The sequence below is a fragment of the Doryrhamphus excisus genome, linkage group LG16 (genome assembly GCF_037039965.1).
Source record: "Doryrhamphus excisus strain RoL-2023G ecotype Guam linkage group LG16, RoL_Dexc_Guam_v1.1, whole genome shotgun sequence".
NCBI classification, from domain to species: Eukaryota; Metazoa; Chordata; class Actinopteri; order Syngnathiformes; family Syngnathidae; genus Doryrhamphus; species Doryrhamphus excisus.
Genome location: NC_136372.1, coordinates 18438852 through 18460163, shown reverse-complemented (window position 1 = coordinate 18460163; position 21312 = coordinate 18438852). Strand labels below are relative to the sequence as shown.

The following is a 21312-nucleotide window of genomic DNA, read 5'->3' as shown; positions in this document are numbered from 1 at the left end:
AGGCCGATGCTGGTAAGAACCATCACCGTGGTACACATGGTCCTTCCGATGGTCAGACGGCCGAGACCTCTGCTCCCATCGAAAGCCTCAAATGGGAAAGGCCAAAGTTTGTGGTGTAACGATCGCACTATTCCTGTCTTTCCATTTGGCTCGACTCTCCATTGTGGAGATTAGCTCGGAGGATTAGCTGGGATCAAGGAGGGGTTGGATCTGGCAGGCAGGACCAGGAGGCAAACAGAGCCTGCTGTGGCGTTTTAACCATCATGCCATGCCTACCACGGAAGTGCACACTCGCAGCAAGCTTTTATGAATATACAGTCCAGCTAGGGGAGGGTAAATATAGCCTTGCATGCCAAGTGCAATGGTCTTAGCGCAGGGTGTCTAATGAGAGCGTCGCGGGTTAAATAGGGACTTTGGGTATATTCTTAGTCACTGCTGACTCAAGCGGAGAAAAGGGAGCAGTAGGCCAGCGGGAGAAATGGAAAGGTCTAATTTGGGGCGTAAACGGGGAGAAAGATAAATACAGCAAATGGAATAAGGAATAAGACTCCGAGTCATACGCCTTTTTGTCCCCTTTTTTATTTCAAAATGTTAATATGGATACAAAGGTGAGCCATAATGAGAAAATTTACAATCGTTCCTGTTAAAAATGTAAAAATGTCCTGGTAGTCTTGGTCTATACGGCATGGTGTACACACAAGTGATGGCATAACATCACCAAGGTAAGAAAGATCCATATTTGCACGGCGGTTTGAGGATATACTGTACTGATGTACTCGGTAATCACAAGGCACACAATGTGTCCATTGCTTTCTTTGATTGGTTTGGATTTTTTTAGTGTTACAAGCAATTCCAGATTCCGGGATTCCAGTTTGGTCACATTCCATCTTTAGGTCTAATGCAGCTGCATAAAAGCAGTTTAGAGTAATGAGCGAGAAGAGTACTGTTTGGTATTGGCGTTTACATCACGTGTGACGTATTTCATCACCCTGCCAGGAGGCAGGACGCTCTTTGACCGTCGGAGGTCAAAGAGCGTGTACCCTTCCAGCGAACCCGTAAAAACCTTCACCCTGTTGAGGTTGAGAGCTTCGTCCATCCCAGTTCCTCGTAGACGGATGCGATCCTGGAGCAGATGGTGGCCAAGAGCTTAGTCCACGCCGCCGCCACCTCTGGTGTCACAACGCCTGGAAACACCTCCCCGAGAACCTCCAGGATGACACCGCTGAGGATCTGACGGACACACAAACGTCACGGTCAGGACGAATGTAAAAGAACTCAAGACCATCAAAAGCTGACGTTTGTATAACCAACGGGTCTTTCTGTATGAACATTGTTGTGATTGTAGTTTGTAGAACCGCATCATGCCTAGAGGTGTCCACCCTATTCCATCCATCCATTTTCTATGCCGCTTATCCCCGGTAGGCCCATGGGAGGGCATGCTGGAGCCTATCCCAGCTGACTGTGGGTGAGAAGTGGGGTAGTACACTGTGGCGACTCCGTTACCAGGAAAAAGACGAAAGAAACAAACAAAATCTTGAATATTATAAAATAAAATATTGAAAACGAATTAGTCAATGTTTGAACAACCGTGGTTGACATCGGGAACTCAGCTCTGAACCCTCAATGTCACTTCCTGTCCGGTCACCCGATTATTTCCCTTAGCACTGAAACACAGGAGCACATGTCTTATTTATGTCCTAAATGATTATTATGTCCGCTGTATTGGGTAATACAAGTGTAAAGGTGACTATAGGGGTGTTATTTTATGTCTAAAGCGCTCTAATAAGGTTAAAAAGCATATTTGCAGGCTTTCTAGGCTCTCATTACAAAAATAATCCAAAAATTCACTTATCACAGCCGGGTCTGGAACCAATAAACCGATAAACGATGGATTATGGTACTCACGTTATAGATCCTCTAAGTGGTAAACAGTATTCTGTCTTAAAAGATACTGAAATAAACAGTCTTTTGGCAGTAAGATATGTCTGTGTGTACAGTACGTTCTTTGTACCCGCTCACTTTACCTTAAAATACGCCGGGTCCACCTTGTGTATGCGGGCGTGGGCCTTGCCAACCACCATCAGCACGGAGGCTAACTTGTCCGGGTTGTGCAGGTTCTCCACCAGCGTATTGATGGCGTTCATGACTCTCCGTGCGTGATTCCTGAGCTGGGTGCTCCTCTCCAGCTCCTCTGGCTCCTCCATGTTTTTGAACTGTCTGAAGTATTGCTTGGAGGACGGGAAGTTCACAAATAGTCTGGCCAGAGATGAATGGCAGATATTAGTTCCAGGCTGCGTGGCGAGGCGTTCGTGGAAAATAAAACAAAAAGAGCGCATTGACCTGTATTATAAATTGATTTTCGGTAGCATTTTATTTGCTTTTTACATTTTCTCACGGCGTTTCCCTGATCAAATACGGGGCAGACACCTAAGCTGAAGTTGCCGTGAGCGTCTCCTCTCAGCCTAGTGAACAAGCCCTCGTTATTCTCGCTCATCAGACAGAAATATCATACAGGAGGCGCTTGTGGTACTGGCTTCATCCTGATGCATGCGCTATAAGGTGCTTAGCACTGCCGTCCTTCCATAGAGAGGAAAGGCCAGGGTTTTTGGTTTGTTGACAATGACAGCTGTAGAGCGGCAAATGTATTTCTGGTGAACGACGGGGAAAGTTTTTCTTGTTGTAATGTTAATGAGCAACCTGTATTAAAACAGGATGTTAATTAACATAAAAAAATACCTGGGAGGCTCCAAAAGAGTCGTGCCTCACCAGCCGTGACCCTCATCGCATGGCAGCGCTATTACGCGTCTTTCCACTGAAAAGGATGAAGCGTGAGATGTGCAGCTCCGGTTTGGCTCCCAACTAACCAACGCGCTCGCAACTGCCCACCTGTGATTGCATATAAATAGCCTCATTAGTATTTGCTATGGCCGACGGATGCTTAATCCGTCCTTATCCGTTCTTCAAGATGAACCCAAGAGCTGAACCCACGGAACGTTTTTAATTTCACAGGCAGCGTGGAAGTATGCTCCGTTCGATATGATCTGCGACTGGGGCGGTTTAAAGGCTTAAACGTTTACTGGGAGTTTTGATGGGAAGGGGCTCTCAGTGCCAAACAGGAAATTTTGCAGCAATTTACCGTCTTTGAAATCCGGTCAAAGTATACTGCCGTCATTTTTCATTCATTGTGGTGAATTGGTTCCAGACCTGATCAGGATACGTACATTTCCAAGAATCAGAGAATATTTTTGTACAGTAGAGCCCTCTAGACATGACATAACAACAATAAGAGTACGTAAGCCATTCAAGTTCATTCACTGTGTTTGGGTGTACGGGGAGCAGAGTGGCGGGTAGACAGGAAGTGACGTCGGTAGCCTGTGTTTTCACAAGGGATTATTGTGCTGTTGTGTGATAAATCAAACCTACCAAACCTGGTGCTTGTGTGTCTCACTGAACATTACAGTAACATTACTGACACCTAGTGACCAGTGTAGAGTACTACATGTCATCATAACATCTGTGAATGCGTCTTTTGGATGCCTTGTATTTGTATTTTGGTTCATTTAGTCGTGTTTATGCTTTAGGAAAAAATCTATCATCTTTGCTTAAATATGCATATGTATATTGTTGACTAATAATAGGCCGTATTCAACCATGGAACAGCCTATTCATTTAAAATGGTGATAGAGTGAAGCAGCAAAATCAGTATACAGTATAGACGTCATAAAGTCGCCCAGTGTTATATTTGAACAAATATTCATCAGTACTTGTGCTGAATCTGACCTCTGAGTGTTTTATCAAGGTTGCCCTTCTAAGCCCTAATATCCACTCATCTGTAAATAATTAAGTTGACAGGGAGGAGTTACGTACTTTACATTCCATCCAACGTCCCTCTCAACTTTGACCTCGATAGCAGATACGGCGTCAAGCCGTAAATGATGAACGGGCCAAAGATTCCAAAAAGCTGTAGTGTTTTTTTCCCGATGAAGAAACAACAGCGGCAGCTGTACAGCCTTGGAAAATAAACTCCAGCAGATTGCCTGGTCAACACACTTGGATGATGTTTACATGCCGGCTCAACAACATCCAGCGATGCAGATCGCTGAGAAAACAGTCTCATCCTCCTTCCATGCCAAAGCGACGTGATAAGAGCGCAGCGGCGGCGGGATGCCTGGCATTCAGAGCATAACCGACTCCAAGGGAGGGAGCCCTTTGAGAGCCAAGGGTGTCTGACTGATGGATTATTGTTGATCCCTCTGCCTCCACTGTTTGATGAATAGGATTATGTACACAGGAAAGTGAGAATATGACATAGAAAAATACGAGCGCTAGTGTTTCTCAACTTGAGCGCTCCGAAAGTTCATGTCGGGCTACATACGTTATTTGACCCGACGACCGGAGCGACACAAAAGAGACGCAAATGTGACGATCAAGGAACTGGTTGGTATGCATCTGTGCAGGGAAATACGAGGATGAGATGAAAAGTCAATACCTGATGAGGATGGCCACTCCGACGTCGTCACAGTTCAGGTAGACCTTTGCCCAGGAGTCCTGGATCATCACCCTGTCTTTGTCAGTCAGCGGGCTCGCTCGCTCCAGGTGGTCCACCTCTCCCTCTCCTTGCATCCTCTCCATCTAGGGACACGGCAAGCACATGCAGAAGGCAGGATAAACATGCCCCCTCCCCCAAAGTAAATACTCCATTTCTACCTTGTTTTGGGGCTCTTTCCTGGTGAAAGGGCGAGAGAGGAGGAGAATGCTGCTTCCCTTTGCGCCTTCGCCCAATCACAACGGTTGCTCTCCGCCACTGAGTCTCTGCTGAGCGGTAGTGTGAGTGAAAAACAGGCTGAAAAAACACAAGAAACACACGCAGAGAACAAGGAGGAGCTTCTGTACTCTCTCTTTCACGCTCTCCCTCTCCTCCCCTCCTGTCTACCCACCTCACTTTTTATAAGTGCTGCTTGATGAAAACATGATGAGATAGAAGTTGGAAAAAAAGGGATACAATGTGAGATTACACCTTTTGCTCCCGTGTCCATATTCCTGACAGCTCCAGAGAGGAACCCGGAATCACTGGTGATGCCACCTGAAGCCCCCCGACATAAATGTAAATGCACCCGACGGGTGGACATGACACAACATGACGTCAGTGACAAATGCTTTGTACATTCATTTTGCACAACACAAAAAAAGTGTTTTAAACTGGTGAAATGATGTGTCCTTGCAGCAAGTAAGTTGGTAGACTTACTTGGTAAAAAAATCCAAAATTAAGATTTTTATATATAGAAATAAGCAGGACCTCCAAGCTGAAATGGCTTATGTTCAGGATGAAATAAGCCATAAAAAGTGAGACATGATGAAAAGAAGTGAAAATAAAGTGAAAATGAAGAAGCTGCATCCTGTAACTGGCTGGTCTTAAAAATAAGCCCAAATTAATCTTACCTAAAAAACTCTACTTGCCCAATATTATATATATATGGTTGATATTGGTATCAGATTTTTTCCCTATCATGAAAACCGGTGTTAAAACTATATCGGTATCGGACATTGAAAGTTGGACAATATGGGCATATCGGTTTTCAGTAAAAAAAGCCAATATCTGATAACCCAATTTGATAACACCAACATGTATTTTCTTGACCCAGTATAGCAAGTTGCTCTACTAAATGTGTATTTCAGTCATTATTGATCTGAATTGGTCAAAGATTGTTTATAGCAGGTCATGACTCTTCTGTTGAATGAACTGGATGTTAAAGCAGTTCTTAAAATATTTAAACAATATTTAAATTGTTGGAAAAAACAAAATAACCTATATTGAGAGTTATTTGCTCAATTTTAAAAGCAAAAGGTAATTCCTTATTGCAAAATGTAGGTTTTACTATAAAGTCAATGATCCAATACACCTTAAAATGACCCAACATGTCCAGAAATATTCATTTGAATATTGGCAAGTGAGTAATAACATGCAGTGTACCTTTCATCCTTGATCCGGTTTAAGTTCTACAGCTTGTTTTTGCTGTCACATATGAAGTTGCTCTACAGGTTTCAGTGAGGGTTGGAGAGTCAAGCATTATTCCACACCCACCTGGCGGGAACAAATGTTCAGCATACATCACATTGATTGCGGGGATACAATGCGCGGGCCTGGGGTGGGAACAATGTACAGGTGCCGGTTAACCATTGACTGGGGCGCCATTAATGATGAAGCCGCTGCCGCAGCCAAAAGAACGTCTGAACGGGCGGCTTGACGTCTAAACATCGAGCGACTCTTCATTCCGCCTGGCATTATCTTACATTTTTCACATCCCTTGACGTTTAACGTCAATGGCAACTATATAGTCAACTAAGTTCACCCCTACAGCCAATTTACCCGAAGCGAAAGTGTGTGGATGTGACATCCGGGCTTCCGTAGTTGTATATGACGGCTGCTGTTTGTATCCAGCGCCACCCCACCTGATACCTGATAGTCAGATTCCAGTAGTGTGACCTTCCTAACACATTCTGGGAAATTCAAATCGACCTTCCTCGGTTCTGCAGATATGTCTTCCTAACGTTTGTGCCCACTTTGTTTGAAATCTGTCGTTTTTCGATTGTCGCAGTTTAGCTAGCAGGCCAGTGCACGGCAAGCTAGCACGGTCTGTGTGACCCAAAGTCCACCGTGGGCTTTCTTCCGTGGACACAAATCATCGACAGAACAGCAGAATGAACGTCGCGAAAAGTGGCTATCGTGTCTTCTCGGCGAACTCCTCCGTAGCTTGCACAGAACTGGCGAAGAAGATAACAGAGTAAGCGCTCTGTTTCCGATAAATTAGCATGCTCGTTAGCTAAGCGTCCACACAGCACATTTGGACCGGCTTCATGTTAGCTTAGTCCATGTAACGGAATTAATTACGACCCAGTTACACAATACTTGCATGTTGAATTGTCCTGTGTTGGTTTGTGCAACACTGCAGTTGATCATTTAATGTCCTTTTTCTCTCCAGGCGACTTGGAGTTGAGCTGGGAAAGTCTGTTGTCTTTCAAGAGTCAAATAGTGGTAATGGAAGCATGTTTATGTGCCAGTGCTGCATTTATTTACAGTGGAGTCCTTATGCATTAATTGTGCTTTCTTTTCCGCAGAGACAAGAGTGGATGTGAAAGAATCCGTACGTGGACAGACCATCTTCATAATTCAGACCATACCAAGGTGAGAGTGCAGGGACATCTGTAATCTGTATATGGATTACCATGTCATGGTGTTTCGTCGAAAAATTAAAATCTGTAAAACAAGACAACCCCTTCAGTAGTGGCTGGTTTTCCACGGTTTTGACTGATTGCTGAAGACACATCGATCATTGTGTTCTATGGAACCTACCAAAAGTCCAAAACCCAGTTGCGTCTTCACCTCTTTTTGCCTTTAGTGGCGCAAAAGTCAAGGTACTTATACTAATACTCAGTATCAGGCGCTTGGCATTATAGAAATGTCTAAATAAGTCTTACCGTATCGAAAGAGTGACGGATAAAGATCGTTTTGTCATGTCTGCCCAGATGTAAGGATGACAAGGATGTGATCCGTTTGTTACAAAAACAAGAGGCTACTGTCTGCCGCAATTATGTCAAAATAACATCAGCAAACGTAACTCTCCTGTCCTGTTAGTACCGAATCCTTGAGCATGTTAAAGGATCTGCTCCTATGAAAGCGACAGTAATAACTAAGTTGAAGTTAAATCCACATTTTACTCCACGCAGAGATGTCAACACGGCAATCATGGAGCTGCTGGTCATGGCCTACGCCCTCAAGACCTCCTGCGCTAAGAACATCATCGGGGTTATTCCCTACTTCCCCTACAGCAAGCAGTGCAAGATGAGGAAGAGGGGCTCCATAGTGTGCAAGTTGTTAGCGTCAATGTTGGCTAAAGCAGGTAAAGGGCTCTTCTTTCTCCTTCTTTCATATGGCCTATCTCTGTGTCTAACGTTGGGGTGGGCCAACTTCCACCCAGGACAGAGGTTTTTTAATTCTAATTTTTGTTTCATTTTATTTTTAGAATGTGCCCAGCGCCAATAAAAGGCAGTACTTTGGACACAGCTGCTCAAAGGATGTTAATTTCCAATTGGTGTAAAAAAAGATCTCATTAACGAATGAATCCTCTCCACGTGTCTTTCACCCTGCAGGCCTGACGCACATCATCACCATGGACTTGCATCAGAAGGAGATCCAGGGCTTCTTCTCTTTTCCTGTGGACAACCTGCGAGCCTCCCCGTTCCTCATCCAGTACATCCAAGAGGAGGTGATGATCCCACACAAGTGAAAGTGACGGCAGCCGCATAACGGGATATGTCTTTTCTCACGTCTCTAGATTCCGGATTACAGAAATGCCATTATTGTGGCCAAATCCCCATCGGCAGCAAAGAGGTAAAACATGGCCAAAACGCCACAACTCTTTACCAAAAGCAACATCTTGACAACTTGATTGCTTTACATCTTATGAATGTCAGCTATGAAATGTTGGTGTGTTGCCCTTAAAGAGAACTATAGGAACTACTTGTGCAATACTAGGCTGTCATCAGCATTAAGTATGCAAATACACAAGTGTCAAATTCCAGCCAGTAAGTAAGAAATCTAAGTAAGACCTCAAATTATTTCAGTAAAGTCAGTAAGTGTGTGGGTTGTTTTTTTTATTTCTTATTGCTTGGCGGCCTCTTTCGGTGCTCTAATTGACATATAGAGCAGGTTGTGAAGAATCAGGTCTAACTAATAAATGCAGATACATACGGTTAGCATCAGATTGCTATACACCGGGGTCACCCCGGACTCACATTGCTACCATGGAATGTCAACATTGTGGCCAAACCAAGCAAACTCGTTTACAAATTCCATCCATCTTTTGTCGCTTATTCGAGGTGGGGGTCGTGGGGGGCCGCTACCTAAGCGGATTGGATCTCCAAGCGTCCTGGTGACGCATACAATAGTCATATTAAAACATAACTGAAGTCGCCGACGATGACAATCCGAACACTGGGGATGATTTTGCCTTTTTTTTTCTTGGATCTCTCTAGAGCTCAGTCCTATGCAGAGCGCTTGCGTTTGGGCCTGGCTGTCATCCATGGCGAGGCTCAGTGTTCCGAATCCGACATGGCCGATGGAAGACACTCACCGCCGTGTGTGCGCAACACTACCGGACACACGGGATTGGAGCTGCCCTGTAAGAGAGCCTGTGTTCCGTTGTCTTTTTTTCAATGATTGACATTCGATGTTTGCGGCTTTTCTGCCCCGACTTTATAGGCTGGATGAACAATCTACTAATGGAAATAACATAACGACTGCCTGATGATTCTCACAGTTTTAACTAATTGGTTTACTACACTAGAAGCTAACAAAGATACATATTTGATAGATGTTTTTCCACTCATACCATCAACCATACATTGGAAAATAGACTTTGTGTTATGGCATGCTTTGATTCCTGGAATGGAATCTCCACTACTTATCACATTGCAACCTTCAACTTACTTACAATCACCAAAATACTCCATTGAATTCATTTAATTCAAGGTCCACATCCTCCACTACTTCCAAAAAAAAGTTTTATCAAAAAAGCAAAACAAATACGCCTGCACTTCCTGCTCGTTTCCTCTCAAAGTTACTAAAATGTCTAGTAGTAATGTTCCTTATTTCTAAGTGGAATAGATTTGCAGTTAGATCATAGAGTGCCCGTTTATGACCCTGAAAATAACGGTTTATATCATTATTAGAGCCCTCTAGACATGAAATAACACCCCTATAGTCACCTGTACGCTCGTCTTACCTAGTATAGTAGACATAATAATGTATAAGAATAATGTTCTTTTTTACTTCCTGTTCTGGACGGAACTTCCTGCAGTGGCTATTGTCTAACTAGTGTAGAGTACTACTTTATATTTGCATTTGGGTCCATGTAGCCAGTTGTTATGCTTGAACATCGTTAATTACTTTCCATTGGCTTATGTGCATCGAAGTAGCAAGGGTTTACTGTATAATCTGTCAATGAGGGGCGGCGAGCAGGTCGGGCCAAATTTCCATGTGCTGCCCCGTTTGGGGGAAACACTGACCTAGGTACAGTACATGTTTCACTGCCACACTGCAAACTTCCAAATGTCAAGGAATAATCCAGTAAGAATGACAACAATCTTTGCTCATCACTGCCGTCATGGCTCGACAATCCGTCGGCATCTGTGAGTGAGACATTCCATTTAGAATTGAGTTGGGAATGACGTTGGACGGGCAAAAATATCCAATTGTTGTGTCATTGGCAAATGACTCCCAAAAAGTTGCCATTCTCCCAATATTTCTATTTTGACACATGTTTTTATTCCTACCACCGACTTTAAAAATCCTCCCCTGGAACAATCAAACGTAAGAAGAAACGTGGACGCGATGAGTCCAAACTATTTGTGTGTGATTATCCCGCATAAGAGGATTTTCCAAGTCTTGGCATCATGTGTTTGTGATATATTTGTGCATTTATGTTTAACGTGGTGTTTATTTGTTGGCAATAGCAGGCAAACAACAAGCTCCGTTCCCTGGCATAGAGCTTCCAAGTACGAGCGTAAACCTAAGCTACATCTGACTATCAAATGGTTCCTCTTCAAATGGTTCCTCAGTTGTTGGTGCATGTGCCGACGAAGGGTTTGTGTCGCATTGTGTGAGAACGGGTGGTCTGGATGGAAGAAGGCGTTCCAAGTTCAAATTGGCAACAGAAATGACACGAGCGAGTCCCAATCGATCGCTGCGTCGCTCCTCCGATTCCAGACGGCCGCTTCCACAAGATGCAACCCAACCCTCTTGGTTTTGTTGTGTTCTGATTTTATTTGTCACAAATCAAACCAGAACCACGCCAGACATCTTTTGTTTTCTTTGATTCTTGACTTCAGTATCTGGACTCATCTTGCCAATCAGCACATGTTGCACCCCTGTTCGACCTGCTCTTTCCAAAAATCTGATTAACTTTTTGCTCTCCTCAACTGCATGAGATGTAACAATGGAGCATGCTTCTCTAACTTGTACATCTACTTGCAGGAATAGGGAATGTTACAAATGAATCTGTTTGGTGCATTCCATTTAATGTCCCTAAACTTAGCTTCAGTCGCCTTTTTTTTTTTAAGATCTCGGGTTTTAAAGTATCCCGGCAAGTCATGAGGAACTTGAGAGAAGCGTGATGGCTTCCATGGCTTTCATTGCTTGTGGGTAACAGGAATTCAACCACCGCTGATGCTGTGGGCCTCATGGTATTCAGCGAAGTGATGCACAAGGCATGCTCCTCCTCGCTCTTCTTCCTGATACTTTTCCTCCTGCAATTGGCTTTGCTAGCCGATTGTCTCCTTCAACCCCCTGGATTAACGACCACTTTCACATGCACAGCAATTCTCACAATGTAGCCGCATTTTATTTACTTCTTTTTTTTACGAAAGGCAAACCTGAAGACGATGAATCCATTTTTAACGCAAATATGGCGTCTGCTGAGCTGTGACGGGTGATCCACTAAATAGACAAAAGTATTAAATATTAAGACAATTTATTTAGACAGGAAAAAGTCAAAATAATGTTGTAGTATTGTGAGGAAAATTTAGTAGCATAAAGTTGGAATATTATGGCAAAGAAACAAAACAACAAATTAGGTTTTGGAAAATTTGTTTGCAGAAAAGGTTGTGTGTTATCCACATAAAGTCCAAATATTATGCAGCAGCAGAAATGTAAAAACGGCTTTCATTTTACAAGAATAAAGTGAAAATATAAAGGGGAAAAGAGTCACAATTTAAGAGAACAAACTCAGAATATTACAATGAAATATGTCATTTTAGTAGCATAAAGTTGAACTGTTATAGAACAAAATATGTATTTTTTATTTTGCCAAACACATCTAGCAATGACATGACAAATTTGAATAAAGAAAAAGAATAAAGTCAAATTATTATGGGAACAAAGTAAAAATTATGAGAAGAAAATTGAAAAAAGAAAGGATGAACATGACTTAAGAAGAAAGTTTAAAAAAAAAAAGAGCAAAAGTGTAGGAAAAAGCAAAGGGTAGGTTATTGAAATAAATCCGCTCTAAGATCTTAGCATAGCCACACGTACATATGAAAGTGGCGTTGCATCATTCATGTGTCAGCATGTGGCCCTCGCTGGGAAAAGGTTTGGACACCTCCGCCATGGACCCTTTGCCAAAGACCGGAATATAGTTGGTAACATCACGGCCCAATACTTTTGTCTATCAGTCTGTTGCTTGGTCATACTTAACCTGCACGTCGGCAGATCCAACCCCGTGTGCTTTGGTCGCAGCTCAGCCCTCCTGTGATTGACAGGCAAATGCATTGTGACTATTGTGTGCATGTGTGCAAACGTTGGCTGGGAGCAGCGCTGTCGGACTGACCCATGAGATTGGCAAGCGTGAATGAAGAAACCCTCAGCAGTGATGACCACACACCGTTGTCCTGTGTCGAGTCAGATTCTCCGCTGCATATTTGTTCATATGCACACTGCTGTCACACGCCTGCCACGGGCAGTTAAGACGCTGCCCCGCGATTGGGTATCCTGGGCAGAAAACCCTTTTAATTCCTTGCATGGCATGTGCTGTACGTTTTGGCATTTCAGATCAACTTCCCAGGGGGGTAGGTAGGGTACAATGGGGGGAAGATTTCTTAGCCATTTCACCGGTGGCATCCAATTGCCAATTTGAAGTTAACGCAACGTCGTGTTGTCGACAAAACGCTTCTATTGGTCCATAATGAGCAAGTCATTTGCAAATTGTCCTCAGATGCGAACCATTTTCTCGACCCATTTTACCCAATCTACTGAGACTGACTTGTGATTAGACCAAACGCAGTATTGGCGTTGCTGCTAACACGCTCATTGTCTTTTCAGTAATGATGGCCAAGGAGAAACCTCCCATTACCGTTGTTGGAGATGTGGGCGGACGAATTGCCATCATTGTGGTAAGAGGTTGCTCCGGCGTGTTGTTTCTATTCCACCAGGGGATATACGTATAGGAGTCGTAATACCGTCACAATGTTTTTTAACCACTGGAGATCACAAACTTTGCAATTGCGTTGAAGTTGTTACATGTTTGGTTCGCCCTTTCCAAATGCCATCATGCTGGTGTATTAGTTTGCGTTAGCAGGTACTACATAATGCTATAGCTCCTTGTGTAGCCTCTAAAACGACAAAGGGCGCAAGACAATGTTCTGCTGTGCTTTTGTTGTCCAATTGAAGAACGCATACAGTAAGACCTCGCCGTTTCGTGCGTCACTCTCACAGTTTTTCACAAATATATTCATCAATTGCCGTTTGGTGGTTGACTACAACCTACTATTAGCCCACAAATGTGCACAGAGAAACAAATTGTATGTATTTTTAGCCTATTCAGCATTTTTAAGCATAAACTGAAAAATAATTCAAATATACGGCGTTCAGAAGAGGCATTCAAAAACGTGATGGTATGTAGTATTCTACACCGGTCACTAGGTGTCAGTAATGTGACTGTAATCTTTGGTGAGACGCACGAGCAACAGACTTGATCGCTGTGGAACAGCAGACTTTTATGGCTGGGTTAAATTGGCAACCCTGAACCCAGACGTCACTTCCTGTCCGCTAGCACCGGAACACGTTTGCAGTAGCGCACACGAGCGTGAGTCTTACAGTTGTCTTAAATGTTTCATTTTCTCTTGTGTCTACTATATTGGGTAATACCATTGTAAGGGTGACTATAGGGGTGTTATTTCATGTCCAGAGGGCTCTAATAATGTTAAAAGCATATTTTAAAGGCCTGCTAACTTTCCGCTAACTTTCTATGCTCCCACTCCCAAAATTTTCCATTCATCCATCCATTTTTTGATACCGCTCGTCCTCGCTAGGGTCGTGGGTATGCTGGAGCCTATCCCAGCTGACAAACGAGGGACCAATTGTATGTGTCATTTCTTTTCCAGGACGACATCATAGATGATGTTGGGGACTTTGTCGCAGCCGCTGAGATCCTGAAGGAGAGAGGCGCTTATAAAATCTACATCATGGCCACACACGGATTGCTTTCTGCTGATGCTCCGCGTCTCATAGAGGAGTCTGCCATTGATGAGGTGAGACCACATGCATGTTTAAGTAGATTTCAGTTAGCTAAGTAACGACCCGAATGAAGCTGCAGGAAAGGTCCTATATATTCTGCAATGACCTATGCAGTGCGTCCCCGTCCTACGTGTACCCCAACTATTGATGCCCATTTGGTGGTCGACAATGCATTGGTCCTAATGGATTGTTGCTCTGTGCTCGAGGTGGTGGTGACCAACACGGTGCCCCATGAAGTACAGAAGCTCCAGTGTCCAAAAATCAAGACCGTGGACGTCAGCATGATCCTGGCCGAGGCCATCCGCCGCATCCACAACGGAGAGTCCATGGCTTACTTGTTCCGCAACATCGCAGTGGATGACTAGAAAGTACAGAACGGACCTGGGTTTGAACAAACAAACATCTTCCACGTGTCACGAATCGAAGACATTTTCCACCTCATACGCAGGTAGTTTTTTTTTTTTCCTAACGTCTACCCACACCAGTGATGGCTAAAAAGTACCAGTCCGTATAAAAGCGCATCTACAGTATGTGGATGCCAATGCAACAGAAGAAAGTCACTTCTGGAAAAGGCTACTCTATAGTTTATACTAGTTACACTAGTTTAGACTACTTTATAGACTGATGGAGTGAGACATGTGACATATAAAGTCCGGATAAATGTCAAAATGTGTTCCATTTACAAATACAGTGGTTCCTCTGTTTTTCTTGTTATTCTCTTCCAAACTGTCTGTTGAAAACGAATTGGACGAAATCATGCTACACTTTTTATATGTAGAAAACAATGAGAAATAATAACAGGGGGGGGGGCATTTAACTGCATGACATTGAAAACCGAGGTTCCACTGTATCCTGTACACTCCTTCCAGAATGACTATTTTTGTAGCGGGACCAAAAGAATATGTATTTGGGACTCCTGTACACCTGTAAAGGTACTTCATGCCTACGACTGAGGGGCAGGTAGGTGCAGGTAGTGGCAGGTAGGTGCAGGTAGGTGTCTCTCGATGTCCCATGTGGTCTGGGCTGCCTTGCACTGTGACTAGCCCGCATTTAACAGTGTGGCGTTTGCTCATTGATATGCAAACTTGCAACTTTTTTTTTATGATTAGAATTTTTGGCATGTCACGCAGGTTATCCTCAGTTACTGGGAGAAACTCCGCTGTTTACTTTCACGCCGCTAATGCAATCCCCAAACTCCAACACGTCCAATCCAATGCTCTAGTGACTGTGACATCATGTGTCACATGACCAACACGCATGGCGTGCGTTAGCGGTTAGCTTGGCGTTGCTTTCCGACGAGTATTTTCAGAAGCTTGTTGGGAAGCTCTTGTCAATGTTTTACTGTGGCTTTGACCCAAGTTTGAAGTTGGAGTCGATGCTGTGAAAGCGTGTTTTTAGTGTCTGTGTTTATGACTATTAGATTTAGTAAACAAGACAAAAGAAAATCATCGATACAAACACACATCATGAAGCTCTCATCCCCTTCATCAATCAGTTCGTATTCTCCGTACAAGAAAAAAAAAATTGTCATCAGCTCCACTTTGGACTGGATGAGCATTGCAACTGTTAGCATGCTAAGAGGCTAACAAGAAAATGGTGCATTTCAAGTAGCAAGTAGTAACTGGCTGAAGTTGACCCGGCATGCTTTGTAGACCTTTCTGTAATGAGGATAGACAACCACCAGGTGCCTAGAATTCAGATTAGTGGTTCTGATTTTAATGTTTAATGCTAACATGTCGTTTCCCTCCACCCGTGTATGTTGAGAACATGTGCATCGTCTCACGTCTGAGCAACGCATAAGCGGCGTATTAATGTATTTCTGTGCTTATTCAGCCCTTTGCTCAGGGAAATATACTTAACAAACCAATGCACATTTCCTGTGTTTATGTTCCTGATGGTTAGCATTTCCCATTTAGTCCGTTTCGTCTAAAGCCATGATTTGTCTATAATGTAAAAGCATAATGTAAAGCATGTGCTGATGATGCGCTTGCACAACGTTGATGTAATTTAATGAAGTCTTCCCTTTTTTCTTTGCCTCCTTTTCCCAAAATGAATTAAAAATGTCCTTTATTGTGCCAAGTGGTTATGTGCCTTTCTAGGCATGCACCGAGATCCAACGACAAACACACACGACAGTTGCAGGTTCAAGTACCACCTCATCTATACAGTAAATCCATGTGTATTCTTTGCACAAATTCCACTAATAGTTGGCCACCAGTCAGCATTCTCAGCAACCTGTTCTGTTCCAGTGTCTTTACTGTACACGCTGTAGTAGTGCTGCTGTGGAACCACATTTTAGTCATATCTTGCCCTCTGACCGTGAGCATGTACATCAAGTCGTCTGCCACCCGACCCCAATATATCGTAGTCTGTCCAGTCCTTGTGTTGCGTGCAAATCAGTTGCAAATCAGTTGAAACGGATTCAGCAGCGCCTCTGCTGGTTGCCGCTAAGTACTACATGACATTTTGCTGCTATGGCTATGCGATTGCTATCAAGAGATGAGGATGCCGGGGTTCTCCTTGGGAGTGACCAAGATGGATAGGATCAGGAAGGAGTACATCAGAGGGACATTACATGTTAAAGACCTTGGAGATAAAGTCCTTTAGGCCAGACTGAGATGATTGGGACATGTCTAGAGGAGAGAGAGTCAATATTGGTAGAAGGATGCTGCCAGGTAGGAGGCGTAGAGGAAGACCAGAGAGGAGGTTTATAGAGTTGGTGTGGGAGAGACCGATGCAGAAGACAGGGTTGGATGGAGGAGATTGGTTTGCTGTCGCGACCCCTGAAGGGAAAAGCCTACAGAGAAAGAAGAAGAAGAAGCAATGTGATTTCTTTCATAAACAATCAAGTCCACACAGTAACCAAATTCTTAAGGAACACTTCATTGAATTATGCCCTAAAATTCATTTGGATGTGATTGGACTCGCCAATGTGCTACTCTTACTAAAATCCTAAACGCTGTACTAACTTGCAGTACATATGAATATACAGTACGTGTAGTAGTAGTAGTAGTAGTAGTAGTAGTAGTAGCTATGATGAATTCCTCTGTCAAAAGTATTGTTTTTAAAAATGGGGGTGAAAAACAATGTGCATACCCACTTGCGGTCTGCTGCATTATTAGTATTGACCACTAGATGGCAATGTCGTACACAATTTAGATAAGACATGCGTCTGTACTTACTTACTTATGCATTATGGGATGTAAATAAACAAACCCCTTTACTCCAGCACTTTCAAATGTAGGAAGATGACTTAACTGTCATCCTGAAATATTTTATCATATGAAAAATCCACTCATACTCAAATTGTTTTTACTGTCTTTTTATTGGACAAAGTTATGTTTACAGTATGTAGAAATAAAAAAAGTTCAAGTGAAAAAGAAACATGAATGCATAACAGGTATGTTTTGAGCAAAAGACAAGTTGATAAATATTACACTAACGTCGTACAGACAAGAAGCTGACATTCAAATATGTCTTCTAGTCACATGACTTTATGTTCTGGCACTGTTGAAGTTCAAGCAGTTTTCTCCTGGTCTGGAAAGTTACTTTGGAATGTTTGTGCTTGGTGTCTTTTCCTTTGCACACGGAGGAAAGTCTTCCCTGATCAGGACTACATGGATCCAGTCAGCGAAGAAGCAGTTCATTCTTGAGTCCGCGTCCTCGTGCACCTTCACGTCATTAGGAGATCAGGCAACTGTTGGTCTTGTTCATCGGAGGTATGGTTTTCCTGTCTTTGGGAAAGGTTTCCCGCCTGCGGCACAGCGCCGGACTGAGCCAGCCGGGCAGCTTGGCCTGCTGGAGAAGCTCCCGGAAAGCCTCCAGCACGTTAACGTTGTCTTTGGCCGACGCCTCCACGAAGCTGTTCTTCCAGTCCAGCTCCACCGTGGAGAGCACATCTTCGCTGGACACCTTCCGCTCGTGGTGACAGTCGATCTTGTTACCGATCACCACGATTGGCGTGTACTTGTCCTCCTTGACCTCCAGGATCTCGTCCCTCAGGCTCTTCACCGCCTCCAGGGATGCTGGATCGTTGACGGCGTAGACCAGGGCAAAGGCGTCGCTCTTCTGGATGGAGAGCCTCCGCATGGCCGGGAAGGAGTAGCTGCCGCTGGTGTCCATGATGTTGATGGTCACTTTGACACCCCCTACCTCGTACTCCTCCCTGTGGAGCTCCTCTACCGTCCGCCGGTGCTTGGGCTCGAAGGTGTCCTTTAAGAAGCGTTGGATGAGGGCCGTCTTTCCCACGCCCGCCGCCCCCAAAAACACCAGCCGCACGTTTGTCCTCTGTTTTTCCTCAAGAGACTTGTTGGCTTGGCTGCTGTCCATGTCTCCTCGCCTTTGGCTGGAAGAAGCCCTCTTCTGGTTCTGCTTGATGCTTTGGTCGCGTTAAGCCAGGCGGGCGCTGGCGTCAGGCGCTGAGTGGATGAAGCCGGACAAGCTGCATGCTGCGTTTATGTTCACACGCGCTCCCTGCCCGCCCCTCCCCCTGTCCAATCGGAGGACGGCTGATCCTGTCACTGTCCTATCACGGCGACGGACAGAATTTTAAAGCTGCACTTGACATGGGCTGGTTTCTATCATCTCCATCATCTCTACCATTTCTATCATCTCTGTCATCTCTATCATCTCCATCATTTCTATCATCTCTATCATTTCATACTGCACGAGTGCAGTAGGAACGTTCAAAATGCCTCAAGAACGGCAAACATTGTTCATACCTGTTGGGTGGACATTTCATTAGATTTATTTTTTACATATATTTTAATTATTGGTACATTTTTATTTTATGTTGGGTTAGGTTGATGTTCTCCAATTTGGGAACAAAGTGACTTACAAAGTGAATTACAGTATTAGATTAGAGCCGTGGTGTCCAAAGTGCGGCCTGGGGGCCATTTGCAGCCCGCAGTAAGAAAACAACAAAACCTAAGACAAACAATTGCAGCAAAAATGCTTTACAATAACATCAAAATATTAAGAAAAAAAGTGGTAATTTTATGAGAATAAGTATATAAAGACAAACGTCTCTACTTTGGTTGCGGAAGCATTTTGCTTGTAGACCAGCGTGATGGAAGAACAGATGCAGTTTGGTTGTTTTATTATTACAGCTTTTATTCCAAGCAATAGTGTTTAGCTACGTTTCCTCTCTCCTTTCCAGCATCCTCAAAATAGAGTGGCGATACAATGGCATAAATTCACAGGCAAAGTACGGCCTCATTCTGACAGCAGTGTCAATCACGTGTTCATCATCATATTCATAATGTTGACAGAGGTAAATGAATAGCTGCAGGCAGCGCGGGGCGCTAATGGTAATTTAAATTCAGTATGGCAATCCAAGTGTAAAAATGTGTCACTTGTTGCTATGATACCGCCGTACCATCCACCTGAGCTGCGAGGGATCGGAGGTGTGCACATATGGTGCTGTCACTCATTCCTCACTTCTCACAGCTGTTCTTGCCTTCAATGTTTCACTTATCACGCATCTGTTTGCCTTGTTTTCCTCCTGCGGGGGGACATGGATTCATTTGCAGTACGGTGTGCTACCTTCCCACGTTTATCCTCCATTCAGTCGTCTTGCATGGGCGTTAGTGTTTTTTTGGCAGGATGGGAAATCCTAATTCCTGTGTGAAAGGCTGACCTTTGTACATTTGGATGGATAAACCCAAACTAGAAAGCTCAGAGCCCCTAAGCAATTCCGGCAGCAAGTATTGTAAAGCCCCCCCCCCTCCCCAGAACAACTACATATGCTTGGAGGTTTAATTTAATGGATATGTGAACATGGCGTGTCCAGGAACAAAAGGTTCCTATAGACTTTCTTCTTTGGTGGCCAGACCTCGATGAAATGTAGCCGGACCAGGATTACAACCGCCAACATCATTTTTTAGCCTAGCAACTCTTACTTGAACCGCTGTCTTGACAGACCGTCCTGAAAATAACGTTATCATTTTCCCACAATTGGCTTCCGAGACGTGATGCAACCTCATTGTCATTCCAACCCGGTTGGTGAAACGGCATCAAACATAGCACCTTGATGTGTGTCGTTTCCATGATTGGCTTGTCCTCGCTGAGTCTTGCTAACTGCGAGATGTTTGTGCGTCACGATGACGGAGGGACAGTTTGTACTCTTGGATGATGAGGACATTGGAAAACACACACACACATACGCCGCCGTGACCTTCTGCTCTGTTTGTTTATTTCTATTCATTTATATTCCACTGTCAAACCATAACCATAGCGAAAAATAAACGTACAAATCCAGAGGGAACCCTGGAGGGAGGACACCAACTCGTTGACCCCAAATTTGCTCGTTTTTGTTGAACCTTTTGGTGGAGAAATAGCATTAGGCAACTTTTTATAGCTAAATTGAGATTGTTGTCCGATATCGGCATATCAGACATCCACCTTTTGCTCTGCCAGACTGACAGCTCGGTCAGGATAAAGCTACAGCTAAAGAAGAGCTAAGCAGCAGCCCGCTGTTTGTGTTTACAGTATTAGCAATGAAAAGAGCAAAACTCCTGATGGGAGTTCATGGCATTGGACCATCAGCCATTGTGAGCTCACGTCTGGTCTGTCGTGTCTCCTGGTGTTGCTAGTTGTTTGCTTTTAAAAAGTGAAAGTGGGAAGAATGGTCCATCAGAGGACATTGGCTTCCTTAAGTAATATTCATCCTGTCCTTCCCTTGCTTATTTTCAACTTTCAGTGTCATTCTCTGTCAGTCCACATCAAGCAAATCCCATCAGCGTCTGCCCCTGAAATGTTCTGCTCTCTAATCCAGCCTTTCAAGTCTGTACCTTTGCGGATTCACACATGTAGGTTGCTTACACAAGGAGGGGTTAGACCTCCTGCCGGAGGTTGGCCTTTCTGGGGTAGGACATCCAGTCCTGGGTGTGACGGCTGTGGAACTGCAGACAGTGAGCGACTGGTGTTGCTGTATTTACATCAGGTGTGCTCCTGGTGGTGTGTTCGTGGACCTCGTTGGCCTGATTGTGTTGAGGTTCTTGCTGTGCTTGCATTTCTTTTGTCAGTCGTATGTTCAGATTACCAAAGCGCCTACTGGACATGCTGGAACTGTACTCATGAACATGCTTTTTGGGGGGCATTTATGACTACATGACCGTGGGGGAAACGGGCCTCTTTTCAAATATGCATATGGAATCGGAGTCACTTTAAGGATTGGCAAAGTCCAAAATCTCACATTATCAGTGAAGCATCCATCCATCCATTTTCTTCACTCGGGCAGTGGT

General features: G+C 44.0%; 3 protein-coding genes across 5 annotated transcripts; 1 reads left to right on the top strand and 2 right to left on the bottom strand.

Moving 5' to 3' along the window:
* Positions 1–560: 560 nt before the first annotated feature.
* On the bottom strand, positions 561–5996 carry LOC131103656 (cytoglobin-1-like). The gene is made up of 5 exons (XM_058050112.2): positions 5972–5996; positions 4708–4812; positions 4490–4632; positions 2025–2256; positions 561–1230 (listed from the first exon to the last, which is right to left on the bottom strand). Exons 3-5 carry the CDS (start codon positions 4630–4632, stop codon positions 1066–1068), a joined length of 540 nt encoding a protein of 179 aa, XP_057906095.2. The 5' UTR covers positions 4708–4812; positions 5972–5996; the 3' UTR covers positions 561–1065.
* Positions 5997–6280: 284 nt separating this feature from the next.
* LOC131103634 (phosphoribosyl pyrophosphate synthase-associated protein 1) lies at positions 6281–16143 on the top strand. 3 transcript variants are annotated; one of them, XM_058050078.2, is made up of 11 exons: positions 6281–6782; positions 6981–7033; positions 7117–7183; positions 7726–7898; positions 8149–8264; positions 8334–8389; positions 9034–9179; positions 10516–10554; positions 12875–12945; positions 13936–14082; positions 14275–16143. In XM_058050078.2, exons 1-11 carry the CDS (start codon positions 6700–6702, stop codon positions 14431–14433), a joined length of 1110 nt encoding a protein of 369 aa, XP_057906061.1. In that variant the 5' UTR covers positions 6281–6699; the 3' UTR covers positions 14434–16143. The 3 variants fall into 3 exon arrangements, with proteins under 3 accessions (XP_057906061.1, XP_057906060.1, XP_057906062.1); XM_058050077.2 differs by having other exon boundaries at positions 6282–6782; positions 10513–10554; XM_058050079.2 differs by lacking the exon at positions 10516–10554 and having other exon boundaries at positions 6286–6782.
* Positions 16144–17385: 1242 nt separating this feature from the next.
* On the bottom strand, positions 17386–18465 carry LOC131103651 (ras-related protein Rap-2a-like). Its single transcript, XM_058050105.2, has one exon. The coding sequence runs from the start codon at positions 18395–18397 to the stop codon at positions 17750–17752; it is 648 nt and encodes a 215-aa protein (XP_057906088.2). The 5' UTR covers positions 18398–18465; the 3' UTR covers positions 17386–17749.
* Between the last annotated feature and the right edge of the window lie 2847 nt (positions 18466–21312).

What these genes read in the sequence shown, in the direction of transcription:
- LOC131103656 (XM_058050112.2), bottom strand. Translation starts at nt 4,632, where the DNA reads ATGGAGAGGATGCAAGGAGAGGGAGAGGTGGACCACCTGGAGCGAGCG. An exon ending in GGAGTGGCCATCCTCATCAG is followed by an intron (nt 2,257 to 4,489) that starts GTATTGACTTTT and finishes ATCTCTGGCCAG; the next exon opens with ACTATTTGTGAACTTCCCGT. An exon ending in TGGACCCGGCGTATTTTAAG is followed by an intron (nt 1,231 to 2,024) that starts GTAAAGTGAGCG and finishes TGTGTCCGTCAG; the next exon opens with ATCCTCAGCGGTGTCATCCT.
- LOC131103651 (XM_058050105.2), bottom strand. Translation starts at nt 18,397, where the DNA reads ATGGACAGCAGCCAAGCCAACAAGTCTCTTGAGGAAAAACAGAGGACA.
- LOC131103634 (XM_058050077.2), top strand. Translation starts at nt 6,700, where the DNA reads ATGAACGTCGCGAAAAGTGGCTATCGTGTCTTCTCGGCGAACTCCTCC. An exon ending in CTGGCGAAGAAGATAACAGA is followed by an intron (nt 6,783 to 6,980) that starts GTAAGCGCTCTG and finishes TTTTCTCTCCAG; the next exon opens with GCGACTTGGAGTTGAGCTGG. An exon ending in CACGGGATTGGAGCTGCCCT is followed by an intron (nt 9,180 to 10,512) that starts GTAAGAGAGCCT and finishes TGTTGGCAATAG; the next exon opens with CAGGCAAACAACAAGCTCCG.